Source organism: Odocoileus virginianus, chromosome 16, assembly GCF_023699985.2.
Source record: "Odocoileus virginianus isolate 20LAN1187 ecotype Illinois chromosome 16, Ovbor_1.2, whole genome shotgun sequence".
Taxonomy (NCBI): Eukaryota; Metazoa; Chordata; class Mammalia; order Artiodactyla; family Cervidae; genus Odocoileus; species Odocoileus virginianus.
Window position 1 is genome coordinate 7,201,346 of NC_069689.1, and position 17,161 is coordinate 7,218,506.

General features: G+C 67.4%; 1 protein-coding gene across 7 annotated transcripts in view; it reads right to left on the reverse strand.

Moving 5' to 3' along the window:
- Positions 1-330: 330 nt before the first annotated feature.
- MTA1 (metastasis associated 1) overlaps positions 331-17,161 on the reverse strand; it is a 33,113-nt gene continuing 16,282 nt past the window's right edge. The window contains exons 4-22 of one of the 7 annotated variants that reach the window (XM_070477690.1): positions 15,024-15,074; positions 14,506-14,632; positions 14,331-14,394; positions 12,474-12,591; positions 9,676-9,778; positions 8,911-9,010; positions 8,386-8,574; positions 7,214-7,288; positions 7,074-7,132; positions 6,592-6,707; positions 6,201-6,352; positions 5,907-6,096; positions 5,744-5,833; positions 4,866-5,018; positions 4,708-4,743; positions 3,014-3,025; positions 1,434-1,465; positions 1,018-1,169; positions 331-936 (exon numbers count right to left, since the gene is read on the reverse strand). In XM_070477690.1, the coding sequence (XP_070333791.1) occupies positions 786-936; positions 1,018-1,169; positions 1,434-1,465; positions 3,014-3,025; positions 4,708-4,743; positions 4,866-5,018; positions 5,744-5,833; positions 5,907-6,096; positions 6,201-6,352; positions 6,592-6,707; positions 7,074-7,132; positions 7,214-7,288; positions 8,386-8,574; positions 8,911-9,010; positions 9,676-9,778; positions 12,474-12,591; positions 14,331-14,394; positions 14,506-14,632; positions 15,024-15,074 (1,970 nt within the window). In that variant the 3' untranslated portion in view covers positions 331-785. Of the gene's footprint in view, positions 937-1,017; positions 1,170-1,433; positions 1,466-3,013; positions 3,026-4,707; positions 4,744-4,865; positions 5,019-5,743; positions 5,834-5,906; positions 6,097-6,200; positions 6,353-6,591; positions 6,708-7,073; positions 7,133-7,213; positions 7,289-8,385; positions 8,575-8,910; positions 9,011-9,675; positions 9,779-12,473; positions 12,592-14,330; positions 14,395-14,505; positions 14,633-15,023; positions 15,075-17,161 lie in introns of those variants that run through there. The other 6 variants (XM_070477693.1, XM_070477691.1, XM_070477694.1 and 3 more) reach the window with 6 other exon arrangements.

The following is a 17,161-nucleotide window of genomic DNA, read 5'->3' on the forward strand; positions in this document are numbered from 1 at the left end:
CACCCCTGCCTCGGACAGACAGCGTGTTGGCTCCCCGTGTGGGAGCCCCGAGCCCGGATGGACCTTTCTCTGCCCCCAGGGGGCAGGTGGTAGGCAAGGGCCGAGGTGAGGCGGCAGGGGAGCCCCCAGGCCAGCCTGCGGGGGCCACACGCTGCTGCCTAGGCTTCTCCCTGGACGTCCCAATGCCAGGCAGACCCGGGCAGGGGGTGGCTTGCAGACCCACCGAGCTGGGGGTGGGGGGCACTGAGGTCCCCTAAAGCAACAGGGCTGCAGTGGGCCCGAGACAGAGAGATGGACTGAAGGCAAACGACACAGGAAGGGCTAGTTGGATTTTTGTTTTTATAAGTTTTTTTTTCTTTGTTTTTTTTAATATGAAAATTACTTGAAAAGACAAGGGGCCAACCCCACCAGGCAGCTCGGCCGGCCGCTGGCCACGCCGATCCTAACATTCCAGGTGTAAGTTACAGAGCTTAAGTTCATCTACAAAAAAGTAATAAAAATAAAATTTAAAATGGCACCTTCAACAGAAACAACAAAACTCCTGGCCGGCCCTTGAGCCCGCGTGCGGGGCAGGCACTCGGGCGGCTCCTCAGCTCCGCTCTGGCCAAAAAGTAAACACAAAGCTAAAAAAACGACTCCCCGGCGGGTCTGGAGTAAGTCGGGCGCTTCTCCCCGCGTGGCCGAGGGGCAGTTTCTCTGCGGGGGAGGGCGGGCAGGGCACTACCAAATCCGGGCGGCGGGCGGCGGGCGGGCGTGGTCTGCAGTCAGAGGGCCGCGCGGGCGGCCTAGTCCTCGATGACGATGGGCTCGTCGTTGACGGGCGCGGGTGGGGGCGGCCGCAGAGGCAGGGCCTGGCTCGGGCGCAGGGCGATGGGCTTGTAGGGCCTGCGGGCCGCGCGCTTGGTCTCGGAGGACGAGAGCAGCTTGCGGATCTTCCTGTGGTGGAGCCGGGCAGTGAGGTGGGCAGGCGGCACAGCACCCGGCCCCCACCCCCGCGGGGTCCGCCTGCCCGCCCACCTGGTCTCCTCGGTGGCCATGTAGAACACGTCGTCGGGGGCGTCGATCCAGTTCATCCGCCGCCGCTTGACGGGGGGCAGCGAGCCCCCCCGGATGAGGCGCACCTTGGTGGGGTACGCCTTCCCGTTGAGCAGGAGGTTCCGGCTTGGTCCCTGCGGTGGGGCAGGCCTGAGAGGGGAACTCGGGGCCTCCACGCAGCGCCCAGAAGCCCCACGGCGGCCGTCCCAGGGGCAGTGTGGGCCGGGGCGCCCGGAGAGCTACGAAGACCCCATGAAGACCCCAACACCTGCCGCCCCTCGGGTCCCTAGGAGCCTCCCAGATGCTCCCACAGCCCCTGGCAGGCTGGGGGCCTCCCGGCTAAGGCCCACGGGAACATGTGTGTGCAAGTGTGTGGAGAACAGAGCCCCTGCGCTTACCATGTGCCTGGTCTGTCCGTGATTCGCCAAACCTGAGAGGAGGGAAGAGGACAGCCGTGAGGCCCCCGCAGGCACGTGCCACACCCGCATGCCTGCCAAGGGCCCACAGTGCAGAAGCAGGAAGCCTGGGGCTACCTCTCCCCAGAGCTGCCGCCCACACCCAGGCGGGCCTCAGCTCCTTGAGTCCTGGCCTTGCCCAGGTGGCTCTCAGGGACCCCCCCGGTGGGTGGGGTGGGTGTGGGAGCCTCGGATCTGAGCTCACTCCCTTGAGGAACCGGGACCACTGCAGCCTGGTTCAGAGTAGCCAAGTGACACCTGGCACAGCTACACATACAATGGCAACAGGGAACCCCTCTGCAGAGCAGCCACTCCCTGGGTTCAGACTTCCTCCCGAGGGGCTCCCAGTCCCGTGTGGGCCTGGGGCCAGGTGCCCTGCAGGAAGTTGATGGAAGTGCCCAGGAGAGGTCAGAAGGCCATGCTCCAGCTAGCAATTCCACACTATGGTTGGGGATCTGGAGGTGAAAGCCACTACCAGTGGCTCAGAAAAGGCACTGTCCCAGGTCACAGGCTGTACCCTCAACGGGCACCAAAACAACCCACAACTCCCTGATGCAGGTGCAGTGAGTCTGCCATGAGAGCATCAGTATGAGTACACAAGCCCGTGGGCGTGTGTTGGTCTGAGTACACAGGCCCGTGAGCACGTGTTGGTCTGAGTATACAGGCCTGCTAGCCTGTCGGTGAATACACGAGCCTGTGAGCACATGTTGGTGTGAGTACATGGGCCCGTGTGTCAGTGAGTACACAGGCCCATGAGCACATGTGGTATGAGTACATGTGCCTGCGAGCACATGCTGGTGTATGTACACGGGCCTGTGAGCGTGTGAGTACACAGGCCCATGAGCATGTATTGGTCTGAGTACATGGGCCTGCTAGCATGTCGGTGAATACACGGGCCTGTGAGCACGTGTTGGTGTGAGTACACGGACCCGTGAGCGTGTCAGTGAGTACATGCGCCCGTGAGCATGTGCTGGTGAGTACACAGGCCTGTGACCACGTGTCAGTATGAGTAACACCGGCCCGCGAACAGGTGTCAGGGTATGTGCATGGGCCCATGAGCATGTGTCAGTGAGTACACGGGCCTGCGAGCAGGTATCGCTGTGTATACACAGGCCCGTGAGCACGTGTTGGCGGGAGTACACAGGCCCTCAAGCAGGTGTCGGTGTGCGTACACGGGCCCATGAGCACGTGTTGGTGTGAGTACACAGGGCCATGAGCGTATGTCGGGATAAGTGCATGTGGCTGTGTGTCAGTGTGCATCTACATGGTTGCATGAGCTAGTCTCCATTGTCCACACTCTGCCACACACATCTAGCTCCTCCCAAAAGTGCTTCTTGACTAAGGTCTGTCTCTAGATGAGCCTGGAATAGCTGTCCAGCCCCCCTTTGCAGCACCTCCTAACTTGGGATACCCGCAACCCCAGCAGGCAGAAGCAGGGGCCCCAGCACCCAGCTTGCAGCGCTCACGAGCTGTCCACGGGTGTACACAGTGATACACAGCGCTCAAGGCTCTGCGCTACTTACCCAGGTAGGTGCCTACCAGAGGGACGAGTGGCAGAGAGAAGAAAGCACACAGTTAGCGTGGAAGGGTGTACAGGTGGGGCCCTGGGTGGAGGCAGCCACAGGCCACGGAGGGCCAGGTTAGGGAGTTAAGGCCCCCTGGGGTCAAGGGCCCTGGCCGAGAGCCGACTCCTGCCATCCGCTGCTGCCCTGGCCACCACACAGCACCCCAGCGGGCCTAAGTGCGGCCTCCGACACCCACCCGGGACCCAGGACTGGGGCTGAAGTAGCTACGGGAACACATGGATTTCGGAAAAACTGATGAAGTGAATGGAGTTTATCCCCCTGCTATCAAGAGCTCTTTACAAGTCAAGCCCTAAGCCCCAAGCCCTGTTGATAAGACCCGCTTCCCCTCCTGTGGGATGTGGGCAGACGCGCGGACCGGTCGCTCTGCTGAGACCAGGGGCTGTGGGAACCGCCCAAGGATGGCTCCAGGGAAAGGGGGAGGTCAGCGAGGGGGCGAGGCTGGGGTGAGTTGGTGCCCCACCAAGGGGTTGTAGGCAAGGCAGCAGGGGGCCTGGGGCGGGAAGAGCCTGTGTCCAGATGGAAGCAGAGAACCTGGCCTCAGTGCCACTTGCTGACCCTCAGCAAGTGCCTGCCAGGCTCCCAGACACACTAAGATGGGCGTGTCCAGGGGACCGGGCTGGGCCAGATGGCCACTGACGCCCACCACCTCCCAGAGATTTGAGAACCAAGCCCGGTCCAGCCTCCTGGGCTGGCAGGTCTCCAGTCCTGAGACTGGGGAGGGCTCTGGCCACATCCATGCTGGCTGCCCATGAGGATGGGGTTCCCACGCCGGACCTGACCTTGTTGCTGGGAGGGGCTGTGGGAGGAGCTCTGAGTGCGTTCCCCTAAGTTCCCCGTCCGCTGATTCTGTTCACCTCCCCCTCATGGGTACTGCCACGGGCTGACCGTTGGGGGCACTGGCCCCCACAAGGCTGACATGCCCCTCACTGGCACCGTGGTGACCCCTACTAGAGCAGCCCCAGACCACAAACGCCCCTCCCTCAAGAGAAGGCAAAAGCCAGCCCTGAGCAGGTGAGGGAGCCACACTTCGGAGGCCAATGCCAGCCGCGCCTGATGATCGGAGGGCCTCGTGGCAGCCTGCCCCGGCGCATGCCCCCTGCACTCGGGACAGGCCCCGCAGTCTCAGCTCTGGGTGTCCCTCCCCACGGGGCCCTGGCCTGGGCTTTCCCTCGCAGACCCCCAGCAGCCATGCCAGCCACACCACAGCTCTGTTGTCAGCACCCGAGGGGCCAGGGTCCCACAGCCCCCCACCAGGCAGGGCGTGGGCGAGATCACAAGCACAGGGCGGATGGCCACGCGCGCTGAGGCTGACAGCATGCGGGTGGGTGCAGCGCGGCGGCAGCCAGTGCGGGCGGGTGGCGGGGGCGCCAGGGCCGCCCGGTGAAGGACAGTCCACTGACCGGCGCTGGGCCCGGACGGAGGGGCATTTCATGAGCCGGGATGCCCAGGTGGGGGGCAGGGCGTGGCCAGCAGGGGTGGGGGCGGCCCCCGGGTCTCTGCCGAGTGACAGGTGGGTCGGGGGGCGCCGGGGCGCGGCCCAGGCCGCGTGGACTGCCCTGGACGTGCCCTGGGCCGTCCGCCACACACACGTGAGCACAGCACATAGGCAGGCGCGTAGGGCCAGGCCTTACCCCTACTGGGCATCAAGAGGCGCTTCTTCACGTTGCCTGGCAGCGCCCGGCGGCAGGAGAGAGGAGAGAACACATGGTCAGCGGGCGCGGGTGCAGCGGGGGCCGGGCACCCCAGGCCCACAGCCACGCCGGCCGAGCCCGAGGCCCCCCGGACTCACCGTCGACCCCATTGTGCTGCTCGTAGCTCCGCTTGCCCAGGATGGTGGGGGAGCCATTGTTGATGACGGGGGCCGACTTGGCGGGGGTCAGGCCGCTGAGCACGCCGGACACACTCTTCACTGGGTCAGGCTTGGGGGGGCGGGGGTGCGTCTCTGCAGGGCCAACACGGGCGAGTGGGCACATGGCCGCTCCTCAGCGGCAGCCCCACCACCCAGGAGGGTGCATGTAGCCCAGCCCCGGCAGGCACGCCAATGTGGCACCCCAGGCACCCTTAGAGCAGGGAGAGAGGCTGGGGCCAGGCCCCTTAGCCCCTTGGTTCAGCCGACAGGCCCACCAGCGACCACCAGCAGCTCATAGGTCCAGATCCCCATAAACGAGCAGGTCCACTGAGTGGTCACTGAGCTGCCGGCCCAGGTTGGCCACAGGCCTGATGATGAACTAAGGGCCCCATCAGCTGACCGCAGACAAATCACCGGGCCGGCCAGCTCCAGGAGGCGCAGATCCACACCTGCCAAGTGGCCCAGCCCTCGGCGGCTCTCAGGGGCCAGAGACCAGACAGTAGGAGGAGCCACAGCCGCCTGTCTCCCCTAGGAGCCCGCCGCTGGCTCCAAGCATGCTTCACAAGCGAACACGGGCACAGTGGGAGGGACCGAATCCCAACCTAGCCCAGCAGAGCGGAGGGCCGCGGACAAGCGGGGCGCTCGAGGCCCCAGGCTGCCCCTCTCTGCGTCCCTCCCAGGGGGCACGCCTCCCACCCAGCCCGGATCTTGCCCGGCAGGGAAAAGCATGGGGAAGACCCCTCCGAACCCACACAGGAGCCTGCGGGGGTGAGGGCGTGCGGGGCGGAACCTGGGGAGGGCGGGGCAGGCGGGCTCACCGAGGAACCGCAGCACGGCCTCCAAGGGCTTCCGCGTGGCCTGCTTGAGCACCAGCGGGCTCTGGGAGGCTTCCGGCAGCCGAGCCGTGCCTGCAGGGGGCCAGGGTCAGTGCGCTCGCCCGCCGGCAGCACCCCCACCCGGCCCGCCCCGGGGGACACTCACACTCGGCCTTGATGGCCGCGCTGTTGATGGGCATGTAGGGGTGGCGGGCGGCGTGCCAGGGGCGTAAGATCTCGCGGCACAGGCGCCGGGCGATGCGCGTGAGCTTGGTGGTGTGCAGGTAGAAGGCCTGTCTCGTCTTCATGGCGAACTTGGGGCTCCCGCTGCTCCGCGCTGGGATGCCGTGGGGGCTCTGCGGAAGGGGGCGCGCCGCCCCGACACAGCGCCATGACTGTGGGCCAGGCCGCAGGGGCGGGGCGCGCGGGAGGGCGGGGTGGGGCGTGGGGCGGGGCTTACCATGTTACTGCGATTGGGTCCCGGCCTCTCTCCATCTAACCGGGTTGGCATTTTCAAGCCACCATATTTCTTCCAATATGTCCAACAAGACGCGCAGAGGCGACACTGCATGTTAGGGGGACCCCAAGAATACCACTGGTAAGACTGGGTGGCTACGGACAACAAAGTTGAAAATAGACGGATTCTTAAGCAGAACCAGTGACGGCAGAGAGCATTCCACAGCTGTCGCCCGCCCACACCAACCCGGGCCCGGGCACCACGCCCCCCTCACTCCCGACCAGGGCTCCTCCAGGCAGGGTGCGACCCCCGCCCCCAGGCCGGTCCCCGGGACGGTGCAGGGGTGCCCAGGGCCGCGGACTAGGGTGCGCCTGGATGCCTGGGGGGCACTTACTGTAACAGCTCTCGCAGGCCCGGCCGGCCCCAGGGCTCTGGCCTGGCGGCCCCGCGCCGTTCACCACGCCTGCCTTGACGTTATTGACGCTGATCTGGTTCGGGTTTGGTTTGTTACTTGGGTAAGGGAGAGAGGGAGAGCGTCACAGGAGCACGGAGCCCCGGGCGCGCGGCTCTGGGGCCCCGGCAGCCCCGTCCACACCCGCCTGGCTGCAGGGCAGCCGCCAACCCCAGCTCTCTCCCCGTAGCCTCGGGTCAGAGTCAGACCCCATGTTGGACGGCTTCCAGCCTCCGCGCCCGGTGCTGCCTGGCAGACCGAGGGAGAGCCAGGGCCAGGTCCTGCCCTCCCACCGCCCCCACCATCCTGGGCTTTGAGGACAGGCCTCTGTCTCGCCCAGACTCTGAGCCACGTGAGGCCAGCGCCAGGCCTGGCCCACCCAGGGATGTGGAGACACAGGGGTGGTGCTCTGGGGGTGCACTTACTAGTTGGGGATATAAACTTGCTTTAACTTGCTCTCCGCTTCAGCTGCTTTCAAGCGTTTCTTAAAACACAGAACACAGGGTCAGAGGCTGGCAGCTGGGCTTGCAGAGGGGCGACCCCGGCCGCGCCAGCTGGCCCTCACCTGCTGCACGTATCTGTCGGTGGTCTTCCACATGTAGTAGTACTCAATGATGCTGGTGAGCGACTTCCAGGGGAGCTGTGGGAGGGGGGCGTCTCAGGGGGGGGGAGGGCCCTGCCGGGCCCCGCCCAGGCCACCGTCAGGGCCCCGCCCAGGCTCGCCCTCTCCTGGGCGGACAGCACGGCCCAGAAGCTCCTCCCGTTTCTATTCCTGCCACAGCGCCTGCGCCCTGCTAGCTGGCTGGCTGGGTAGGTAGGCACTCCCACCCCCAGCACACAGTGCCAGGGTGGGGGGGCAGAGAGGAGGCACCCAGGCCCCCACCCCGTCCAGGCTGCGGGCTGCACATGCGCACGCGCTCTGCTCCCGCTGTTCTGGCATCAACCCTGGCTCACAGGCCGAGCGCAAGTCCAGCAGGGCTCGCGCCACCTGCGGGCCTGCCTCCCGTGAGCACGTTCACCCACAACATCCGCCCGGGTGAGTCGATCGCAGGCTATGCGTCTCCTGCACCTGGGCCGTCACACAGGAGTGCTAGAGGCCCGGGACCTGTCGGAGGGGAAGAGGGGGTGTGGCCAGTGTGCCCAGCGCGCTCCGCTTATTTCTGGTGAGGAGACCTTGCTGAGGTTTCAGCACACTCTAGCTGTCCGTCAAGAGGCTGGCTCCGGGCTCGGCCTGCACCCTCGGCACCAGGGCTCTGAGGGGCCCTCTGAGGGCCTCTGGGCCACACTGCTTCTCTGCCTTCTGCGGTGAGCCCGGCACCAGCTTTGTCTATTCCAGCTGAGATGCCGCTGGGCATCAGATGTGGGCCGCTGCATCCCGGGCTCTCCCAGGGGCTCATGGTCAGGCCAGCCTGGCCGCCCTGCTGCCCTCTCTGTACGGACGTGCTCCTCTGAGTGACCAGCATTCTTTCAGACGAGCTCAAGTGTGTTTTAGGGGCTGTGAGAGTGGGAGGGGTCCCTGCGGACTTGATTCCCACGGGCTCAGCGAGGGACACTTCCAAGGACGTATGCGGAGGCTCGACTGGTTATTAAAAACAACTGGACTCAAACACACCCGGGGCCTGAGGGCCGGTGAGGACCTGGACCTGGAGATGCAGCAGGCGCCTCTAACAGACGAGGGGACGGGAACATGGAGGCCTGGGGAGCAGCGCGGTCCTGAGCCCGCCCTGCGGTACTCACAAAGTCTTGCTGAATGTCCGTGAAGTCCTTCCCGTACTTTTCCAGGGCCTCCTCGAAAAGGCTGGCCTCTGAGGCTGACCACTCTTCCATCTCATCCCTGCAGAGCACGGGCCCGCCCTGCGGCACCAGGGCTGAGATGGCCTTGGCGACGTCATACACGCTCCTGTGCAGCGTGTCCATGGCGTGGAACTGTGCAGGGCAGGAGGCAGGGTCACCCGGGCCCCGCGCTGGCACCCACCCCCAGCCCAGACGGCGGACACACCCGGGTCACGTGTGGAAGGCCACAGGAGACGGGGCGGCTGCGGGCCTCTGGGGGAGTGTGGGGAGAGAGCTGTGGGCAAACAGGGCTGGCCCGGGGCACATGAGCACCCTTCTGGGAGACGTGCTGCCCGAGACGGGGCGGGAGGAAGGAGTAGGGCAGCCCCAGGACGTGCAGGTCAGCCTGAGCCTGTGTGGAGACGGGCTGCCACATGAGGGCACCGAGAGCCCTGCCGGGGGACGGGCTGGTCTGAGCAGGCCCCTTACCAGGGTGATGTCCCGGGAGGCGGCCGCGGCGCTCATGTGCAGGCTGGGCTGCCGGACAGAACTACTGCAGTCCAGGGCCCGGGCGAAGGTGCCCACGGAGCTGGGGGGGGGGGGGGGGGAGAGACGCTGACACCGAAGCAGACAAGCAGGCCAGCCGGGCTGAGCGCGACAGGCAGCGGCGCCCAGGCTCAGCCATCTTGAGGAGGAGTGCTCTGCTCTGGAGTTTGGGGACTGAGTCTGAGTCTGAGTCTCCGCAGAGCTCTTCTCATGAGACAGCCTTCGGATTCCAGCGCTGGATGGCGCCTGGCTAGGGGGTGGCATGTGGCCCTGAGTGCTCACCAGAGCTGCCCCGCGGGGGCCAGGGTGTCAGCCTCAGCAGAGGCAGCTCCGGAGAGTGCATCCGCTTCGTGTCCGGGAGGCCTCGGCCTTGGCCACGTCCGCCCCAGCGGCCTCTGCCCAGTCCCTGAGCCAGATGGGCACCCTGTCCCACCCCGCGGTCTGCGGAAAGAGCCCCACCGGCACCTGGCTTGCTCAGCCTGTTCGGGGGGTGGCCCCGAGCAGCCCCTCAGAGCCAGCTCCGTGTGCAGGAGGGGCCAGGCCTCCCTAGGGACCAGGAACGGGTCACCACAGAGCAGGCCCAGCCCCTGCTGACCTCGTGTGCCCTTCGCCGGGCGATGCCCCACAGCACAGCTATCCCAGAACCCACCACGGGGTGAGTGAGCAGCTAAGGCCATGCCAGCCTGTGCCCCGCCTGACGGCACTCACCGGGCCACCACCAGGAACTGGTCGATCTGCTTGTCCACGAGCGGGTTGCGGGCCTCCCACACCTTGGTCTCCAGCTTGGACTGGTCTCGGCCATCCTCCTCGCCTGTGGGGAACGGGTGCCGCGGGGTGAGGCCACCGGGGCCGTGGGAGGAGCCCCAAGGCTCTCGTGAGAGCTCGGAGCCAGGGGTCCCCTTAGGGCCCGGCCTACTGGGGTGAGGGATGGAGCACCCCCTTCTGCAGGGAGGGAGAGGGTGAGTGAGCCCGGGGTAGGGACACAGCACACATGTGCACGCACACACACACGGACGCACATACACCACACACAGGAATGCGTGTACACACAGGCGCACACACACACACACGGATGCGGTGGGGTCGGTGCTCCAGGGCGAGCGTGGCGCAGGGCAAGCCTCCGCCTCTGGCGTGGAGTCCGGGTCTGGGCTCCCGGGCCCCTGGAGAGCCTCCGGGAGGGCCCTGGCAGCACAGACGGTGGGCGAGGGGCGGGCGCTTCAGGTCTGATCAGCCGAGCCCCCGACCACCAGCACGCTGGTGCCGGCTCGGCAGACATTCGCCTGCCACCTGGGCCCTGAGGCCACAGGCCTCGTCTCGGGGCGTCTTCCCCTCAGCCTGCAGGTGGTGTGGGGGGGCCCAGGGCCCGGCCATGGATGCTCCTGTCCTGGGCAGTGCCCACGCCAAGGGCTGGTGTGCTCCGGTCAGCAGGGGGGATGGGGCCACAAGGAGGGTCTGGAGAATGCCCACCCTGGCATGGCTGGGCTGGCGTGGAGGACATGTCACACCCACACTACTCAACTCGGGCGCCCGGGCTGAACGTCTGCAGACACCCTCAGCCACGGTCCCTCTTGGTGGGAATCCGCTTCCAGGCCCAGGACCCCGCACACTTGGGAATCCTGTGGAGCCTGGAGTGGGTGCGGGTCAGCAGGGTTGGATGTGGCTGAAAGTCTCTGGGGAGACATGTGCCCCCTCGCCCTGGGGACGTCACCCTGGCGGGCTCCAGGGGCATGCTGGGCCAGGGGTCCACGGGAGGGAAGCCCAGCACCGCAGACGTGCAGGGCTGACCCAGGGACAGGGCGTGCAGATCCAAGAGCCTGGGGTGCCAGGGCTGCGGGACGCAATGGGGCGCCTGGAGGACGGGCACGGGTGGGCTCCCCGCCGGCAGTGCCTCAGCACCAAGACCCTCCCCGGGGAAGGCGGGGACCCTCTTCCTGCATCAAGGCCCCAGCGACGTGGTCAGGCAGCCAGGCCCAGAACCCCGGGCACAGTGGCACCCGTCTCAGGGCCACGCTGGCTGGCAGGCAGCATCACGGCACACTCTGTGCTGCCACACACGTTCACGGCCGGGGCGCAGGTTCACAGGGGCAGGGTCCACGCCCTGGGAAGCACGCAAAGACGGCAGGCTGAGGCCTTCGCCAGGGCCCCCGGGGCAGGAGTGGGAAACGCCCAGGCGGCAGGGCTCGCTCAGGGCAGCTGAGGACAGAGGCTCATCCCCGCCGAGCACCCAGGCGGTTGGCAACGCGAGCTCTTTGGACATTCGAGCCACCAGCGTCCTCTGGTGGCCTCACCAGGACCCCTTAGCCATCCCACAGGAGCGCAGGCCTGGGGACCCCCAGGGACCCTGAAGGCTGCCTGACTCTGGAGACAGGTCTGCGGCCAGCACGGCCAGCTCTGTTCCAGTGGGAGACGTGGCGTGGGGACCCCCAGGATGACGCGAGTGCTCACAGGGCCAGAGGGAGACGCAGCCAGGCCCGCCTGCGATGGAGCCGGACACACGGGGCGGACGCGGGAGCCACCCCACCACCCGCTTCCCACGGGCCTGGCTCAGTGCCTCCCTGACACCCGACCAGATGAGCAGGCGCCCCAGACGGAGACCAAGGCCCCGACAGGGAGGCAGGTGTGAGCGTGTGGATGAGGTGCGAGTGAGCTGTGGCACAGGTGTGTGCACATCTGTGCAACAGGAAACGTGTACACGGGCCAAGAGCAGAGCCCAGGGCGAGTGGCGCAGCCGGGGGTTCAGGAGGAGCAGCGGCTGCAGAGAGGGGGCTCCCGGGGCCTCCTGCGCAGAGGAGCCCGGGGCGCAGACTGCAGAGGGGGAGCCAGGCCCGGGACGCGCACCAGGGCCGCCCGAGGACGTGAGAGCGGCTGTGACGCGCTGAGGCACGCGGGGACCCCAGGCGGCCTGTGCACTGCACACGGAGCCAGTTCTGCAGGGACACAGGCTCCGGAGAGAGCAAGGCGCCCGAGCGCCCTGAGACCAAGCGCATGCGTGGTCCAGCCGCCAGGCCTGCCTCCTGGAGCCGTGCAAGGAGGACAGGAGGGGACAGGATGCCCACGAGCGTGGACCCCGCGGCCCCCTGCGTCAGCCCCACTTGCCTGGGTGTGGCCGCCACCCAAAGGATGCGGGCCGCTCATGGCAGGCCCGCGGTCAGCCCTGGGGCCCCCACAGGGAGCGGGTCACCAGGGCCCGAGTTCCCCTGCGCTGTGTGCCTGGGGACAAGCTGAGCTGCAGGAAGGGGTCAGGCCCGCCCATGACCCCCAGGCCGCTGGAGGCCTGAGCGGGCAGGGGAGCTGGGCACTGTGTCCCCCTAGCACGGGGGCCTCGCGGACAGCACCGTCCACCAGAAGTCAGTGACACGGGCAATGGCTCAGACAAGCTCTTTGAACAGAAAAAGAGCTTGTAAAAAGTTATGAAAACAACTGCTAAAAGGAAACAAAGTCTCCAGGCGGCACAGAGGGTCCAGCGACAGGCGCTGGGGGTGCTGGGCCCACCGCCGCCCACCCACCTTCTTTCAGCAGGTCAGTGATGTCCGCCTGGTACCGGTTCCCCACCCGGATCTCCCCCTTGTCCGCCAGGAGGGTCTTCTGCTGGGGGTCGTAGACCAGGGAGTAGAAGAAGAAGTCCTGGAAAGCAGCACGGGGCAGGGGTGTCGGCACACAGCACCGCGGCCGCGCCCACGGGGCTAGCAACCTGCTCAGACGCAGAGCCCACAGGCCCGGCTGCAGGCAGCTCCCCAAATCGCCTCGAGCCCGTCAGCAGCAAGTCTGAAAATTTAGTTTATAGAAGCATCTGACAGCAACAAAACTCATAAGACATCTGGGAACAAATCTGACAGATTCTGGGCTCGGCCTCTAAGACGGCAGGGTTCCCATGCAGTTGTCACAGGAAACGCACGCAGAGCGGCCACGTAACAGAACGTCCTGGGCCCGGCGCCCAGCACTGGCAGCTCCCAGCCCATGGGCACCCTCCTGCCGGCTCCAGGAGCACCCAGGGGGCGGCAGGCATGATGCGCCCTCCTTGGCCCCCGGGAAGCCGCGTTGAGCTGGCCTGGGCCACTTCTCAGAAGCAAGCCTACAGACCCGGGGCTTCCCCTGGGGCCTCGCCATATCCCGCAGGGTCCACCTGGCCCCGAGCCCCCACAGGCGGCAGTGGGCAGGGGCTGCTCCCATGTCAGGGCCGAGGGCTCCTGGGGGTAGGTCCCGTGGGCTGCAGCTGTGGCCTGCGCTGCCAGCTGCCCTCGCCTCAGCCACCCCCCTCTCCTCGGAGGCCCCCCTCCCCAGACAGGTGAAGGAGACCAGCAGGACATGCCCACTGTGACCCTGCAGGTGCCAGAGTGGGGCCCATGCACCTCCCGAGGCTGCTTCACAGTAGCCTTTGTGCAGAGACAGCCCCCCACGTCACTGCTCGGGCAGCTGCCACCAGGGGGACCTTTCCAAACTGCAGACCGCACGTCCGCTCCCCAGGGGAAGCTGCCTGGGGCCACAGCCCTGCTCTGCCCGCCACCTTCCCAGGCCACACCAGGCCTCCCGCAGGCAGGCGGGCCGGGGCTCCCGGGGGCCCAGGCTGCCCCAGCGGCTCCTCTGCACCAACTCCAGGCAGCGTCGCCTAGCGGCTCTCCAACTCCTGAGTCAGGCGTCAGGGAGGCCACGCACCAGGCCGCCCTCGCTGGACCACTGGGACCACAGCTGCCTGCGCTCCCAGTCCACACCGCCCCCTCCGCACACTCCTCTGGGGCCCTGGAGAGCCTGGCCTTGCCTGGGGAGGGTGCCGCCCGCAGCGATGACCCCTGCAGGAGCTGCAGGGATGGTGGGCAGGTCCCCTGGGAGCCAGCAGCGCGTGTCCCCTGGACACGCGAGGAGGGGACCCTGCCCCTTGGCCACGCCCTGGCCTGCCCTTGCAGGGTGACGCCAGAGCCCTGCTGCGGCAACCCCTGCTGGCCCACCGGCTTCCCTGGACACGCATGTGTCCTCTAGAGACGGCTCTGATCATCATGCTTCTCGGGAGAGGGGGCGCTGGACAGGCAAGCCCATCAGAACCACCCGCCCTGGGGGTCACGGCTAGAGGGACAGCGGCCACAGGGTGAGGAGCTCGGGCATCACCGCGAGGCCCGTCCACCCACGGGAAGAGGTTGGTCCCCTGGCCCCAGTGGCACTGAGAACTCCTGTTTCATAAACTCAAGACACTTGCAGTCTCCCGGCCGGCAGTGCTGGGTCGTCACAGTGTGGCTGGGACACGGCAGCCAGTGTGGCTGGGTGGGCACCCGCCTAGCTGGGGAAGCCCAGACGGCACTCCGGCAGCCGCCACGGGCCTCCCCACCCCAGGCCAGACAAGTTGTGCCCCTCGGGGGGCAGGGGAGCCTCACCTCCCGCTCCAGGTAGGACTTGAGGGACTCGGTCTCATTCAGCAAAGTGACGCTGCACTTCCCTCTGCAAGGCAGGACACAGGAGGGCGTGTGTCAGGGGAGGCAGGGAGTCCCCCGTGCCCACCCAGGCCTGCGGCACCTGATGTGAATGCTCCCTGCCCCAGGCCTGCGGTACCTGATGTGTGTGGCGGGCAGGGACTCCAGCTGTCTAGACAGAAACAACTCCCGATGCCGCAGCTGGTGCTTGAGCTTCTCGGGCAGGTCCACCATCTCCGGGTTCTCCATCTCCTCCTCTATTTCTCCTGAAGGACACAGAGGACACGTGCTCAGGCCACCGAACAGACCCACCCACTGGTGGCCCAGGCCCCGCCCCCACGGGGCCCCGGCAGGCGCTTGGGCAGCACTGGTTCTAGCCTAGCCGCCCCAGAAGTCCTCAGCCTGGGTGTCTGATCAGGAAGGAAGACGTGTCCTGAGCTGGCCGGGGGGAGACGGGGGAGACAAGGCGGCCGCTGCTGCACGTCCAGGGCCGGAGGGCAAAGACCCCACGGCCATGCCCCGAGCCCTCCCTGCACCGGAACCCCCTCAGGGCCAAGCTGCAGGGCCTCCGTGGGCCCACCTCGCCGCGGGCGAGCAGGGGTGGGCATGCAGCCCGGCGCACAGGCGCCGGGACCCTCCTGCGAGGGCGGCTCTTACCTTCCTCGCCGGTGTCGGCCCCCGATCCGGTTTTATAGCAGACTGACAGCGCTATACAACAGACAGACAGCGCCCAGACGGCGGGTCAGCCGCAGCGCCCGGCCTGGCTGCGGGGGCGAGGCTGGGGGCAAGGTGGACCCGGCCGGAGCCAGAGGATGTCCCACCTAGCTGACCTCGGCCCTGCCCACCCCCATGCCCACGCCGCCCATGCCTCCGAGCAGACCCCAGACCAGTCTGGGCAGCCGGGCCCTCCTCCGTCACACAGACCAGCCTGTCCCGGCAAAGTCGGAGGGAGCCAGACCTTCCCGAGAAGTGGGCCTGGGGGGCTGGGCGGGGGTGGGATGGGTCCCCAAGCCAGATCAGTGGTACAGGCTTCCCGCCTGGGGTCCTCGGCTGCCCCCCCCAAGGCTGGGACACTTGTGCCCACGGGGAGAGCCCAGAAGTGTGGCATGTGGGGAGCAGCCGGGGGCCTCCAGGATGTGGACTCAGCACAGGTAGGCCTGGGGCCGGGGTGCCCCTGAAGGCAGCGGTGGTCGGGGGCTGTGCAGAGGGGGGCGGGGAAAGCCAAGCCCGAAGCCAGACTACCCTCCACTCCGAGGCCCACAAGAGGCTGCACGGAACAGGCCCGCGGGAGGCTGCACGGGGCAGGCCCGCAGGCCTGCAGGAGGCTGCACGGGGCAGGCCCGCGGGAGGCTGCAGGCTGCACGGGGCAGGCCCGCGGGAGGCTGCAGGCTGCATGGGGCAGGCCCGCGGGAGGCTGCACGGGGCAGGCCCGCAGGCCTGCAGGAGGCTGCACGGGGCAGGCCCGCGGGAGGCTGCATGGAGCAGGCTTGGCCCCGTGCAGCCTGCGGCCCTCTGCTGCCCCCCTGTGGCAGCCGCGCAGAGACCCACCCCGCCCCCAACACGTCCACAGCTCAGGGCAGCCGGTGGGGCCAGGGGGTGGGCAGCTAGGGAGGCGGCTGGGCTGTGGCTGTCTGGGCGGGGGCCACAGGGACCTGGGCACCCACACTGTAGGCTGTGTCATGCCCTGCCCATCCCTGGGGGCCCCAGGGCAGCCCCACACGAGGGCATCACCCGCGCTCAGACATGGCCCCCAACCCACACTGATCACGCTCATGCCATCCAGGGGCGGCCCCGCTGGCCTGGCAGAGCAGCAAGGAGCCAGGGCCAGAGACAGGGCCCGTGTCATGGCCGCAGACCTTGCCCTCCCCATTCTGACCCTGGCCCACCAGGGCTCCCACCATCAGCAATGCAAGGAGCAGCAAGGAGCCACGCTGACAAGGGGCGGCCGGGGCTGCAGCCAGCCTTTCCTCCCACCCCCAGGAGACCAGGAGTCTCTGCATGGCTCCAGAGCCCACTCCCCGAGGACCTGCAGATGTGAGCGGGCTGCAGTGTCCAGCGTCAAGGAACCCAGGGGCACATGGCCCCTGGGGCCAAAACCCCTGCCTCCAGGATCCAGCGAGGCCCGGCCTTGGGCTCAGAGCCGGGGCTTCACCCCACACACCCCACAGGTTCCCCTGAACCCTGCACTCGCTCTGGGGTTCCTGGAAGGACCTGTCCCGTGCCCATGGCTCCTCAGGCGAGGTCCACTCTCAGGACAGCTCTGCCGGAGGCCCACACACTTGTGGGAGGGCGTTCCTGCTCTGGGGAGGCCCCTGGGACCAGGGCATCTGTGCTAGCAGAGCGGGGCGTGAGTTTGTGCCTTGGGCTCCGGGCCCAGAAGCAGCTCTAGCAGTGTATCCGACCACGCAGTAGGCGCCCACCCAGCCCACATCCCTCCTGCCAGAAGGGCCTCCGAGTGTCCTTCCCACTCCCCTGGCGCCGGGCTGGGTCCCAGGCATCAGGGTGGACCGATGTCCCCTCAGCCCAGCCCTGCGAAATGGAGGCCCTGCCCTGAACTGGGTGCGGGGGCCTCCCCACCCCCGCCAGCTCCCGCCTTCAGTGGGACCCACTCCCCGCAGGTCTCATGACCTAACTCCTGGCCAAGCCCCCCTGGGGCGTGAGAGCAGGAGCGCCTGTGTGGGTATGGCCACCACCGTGCACGGAGGGCCAGGGCTGTGGACACTCAGGGCTGGGCACAGACATGGGAGATAGCGTGCCATCACCTACGCCCTGCCTCGGGGCCCTGACCGTCGGGC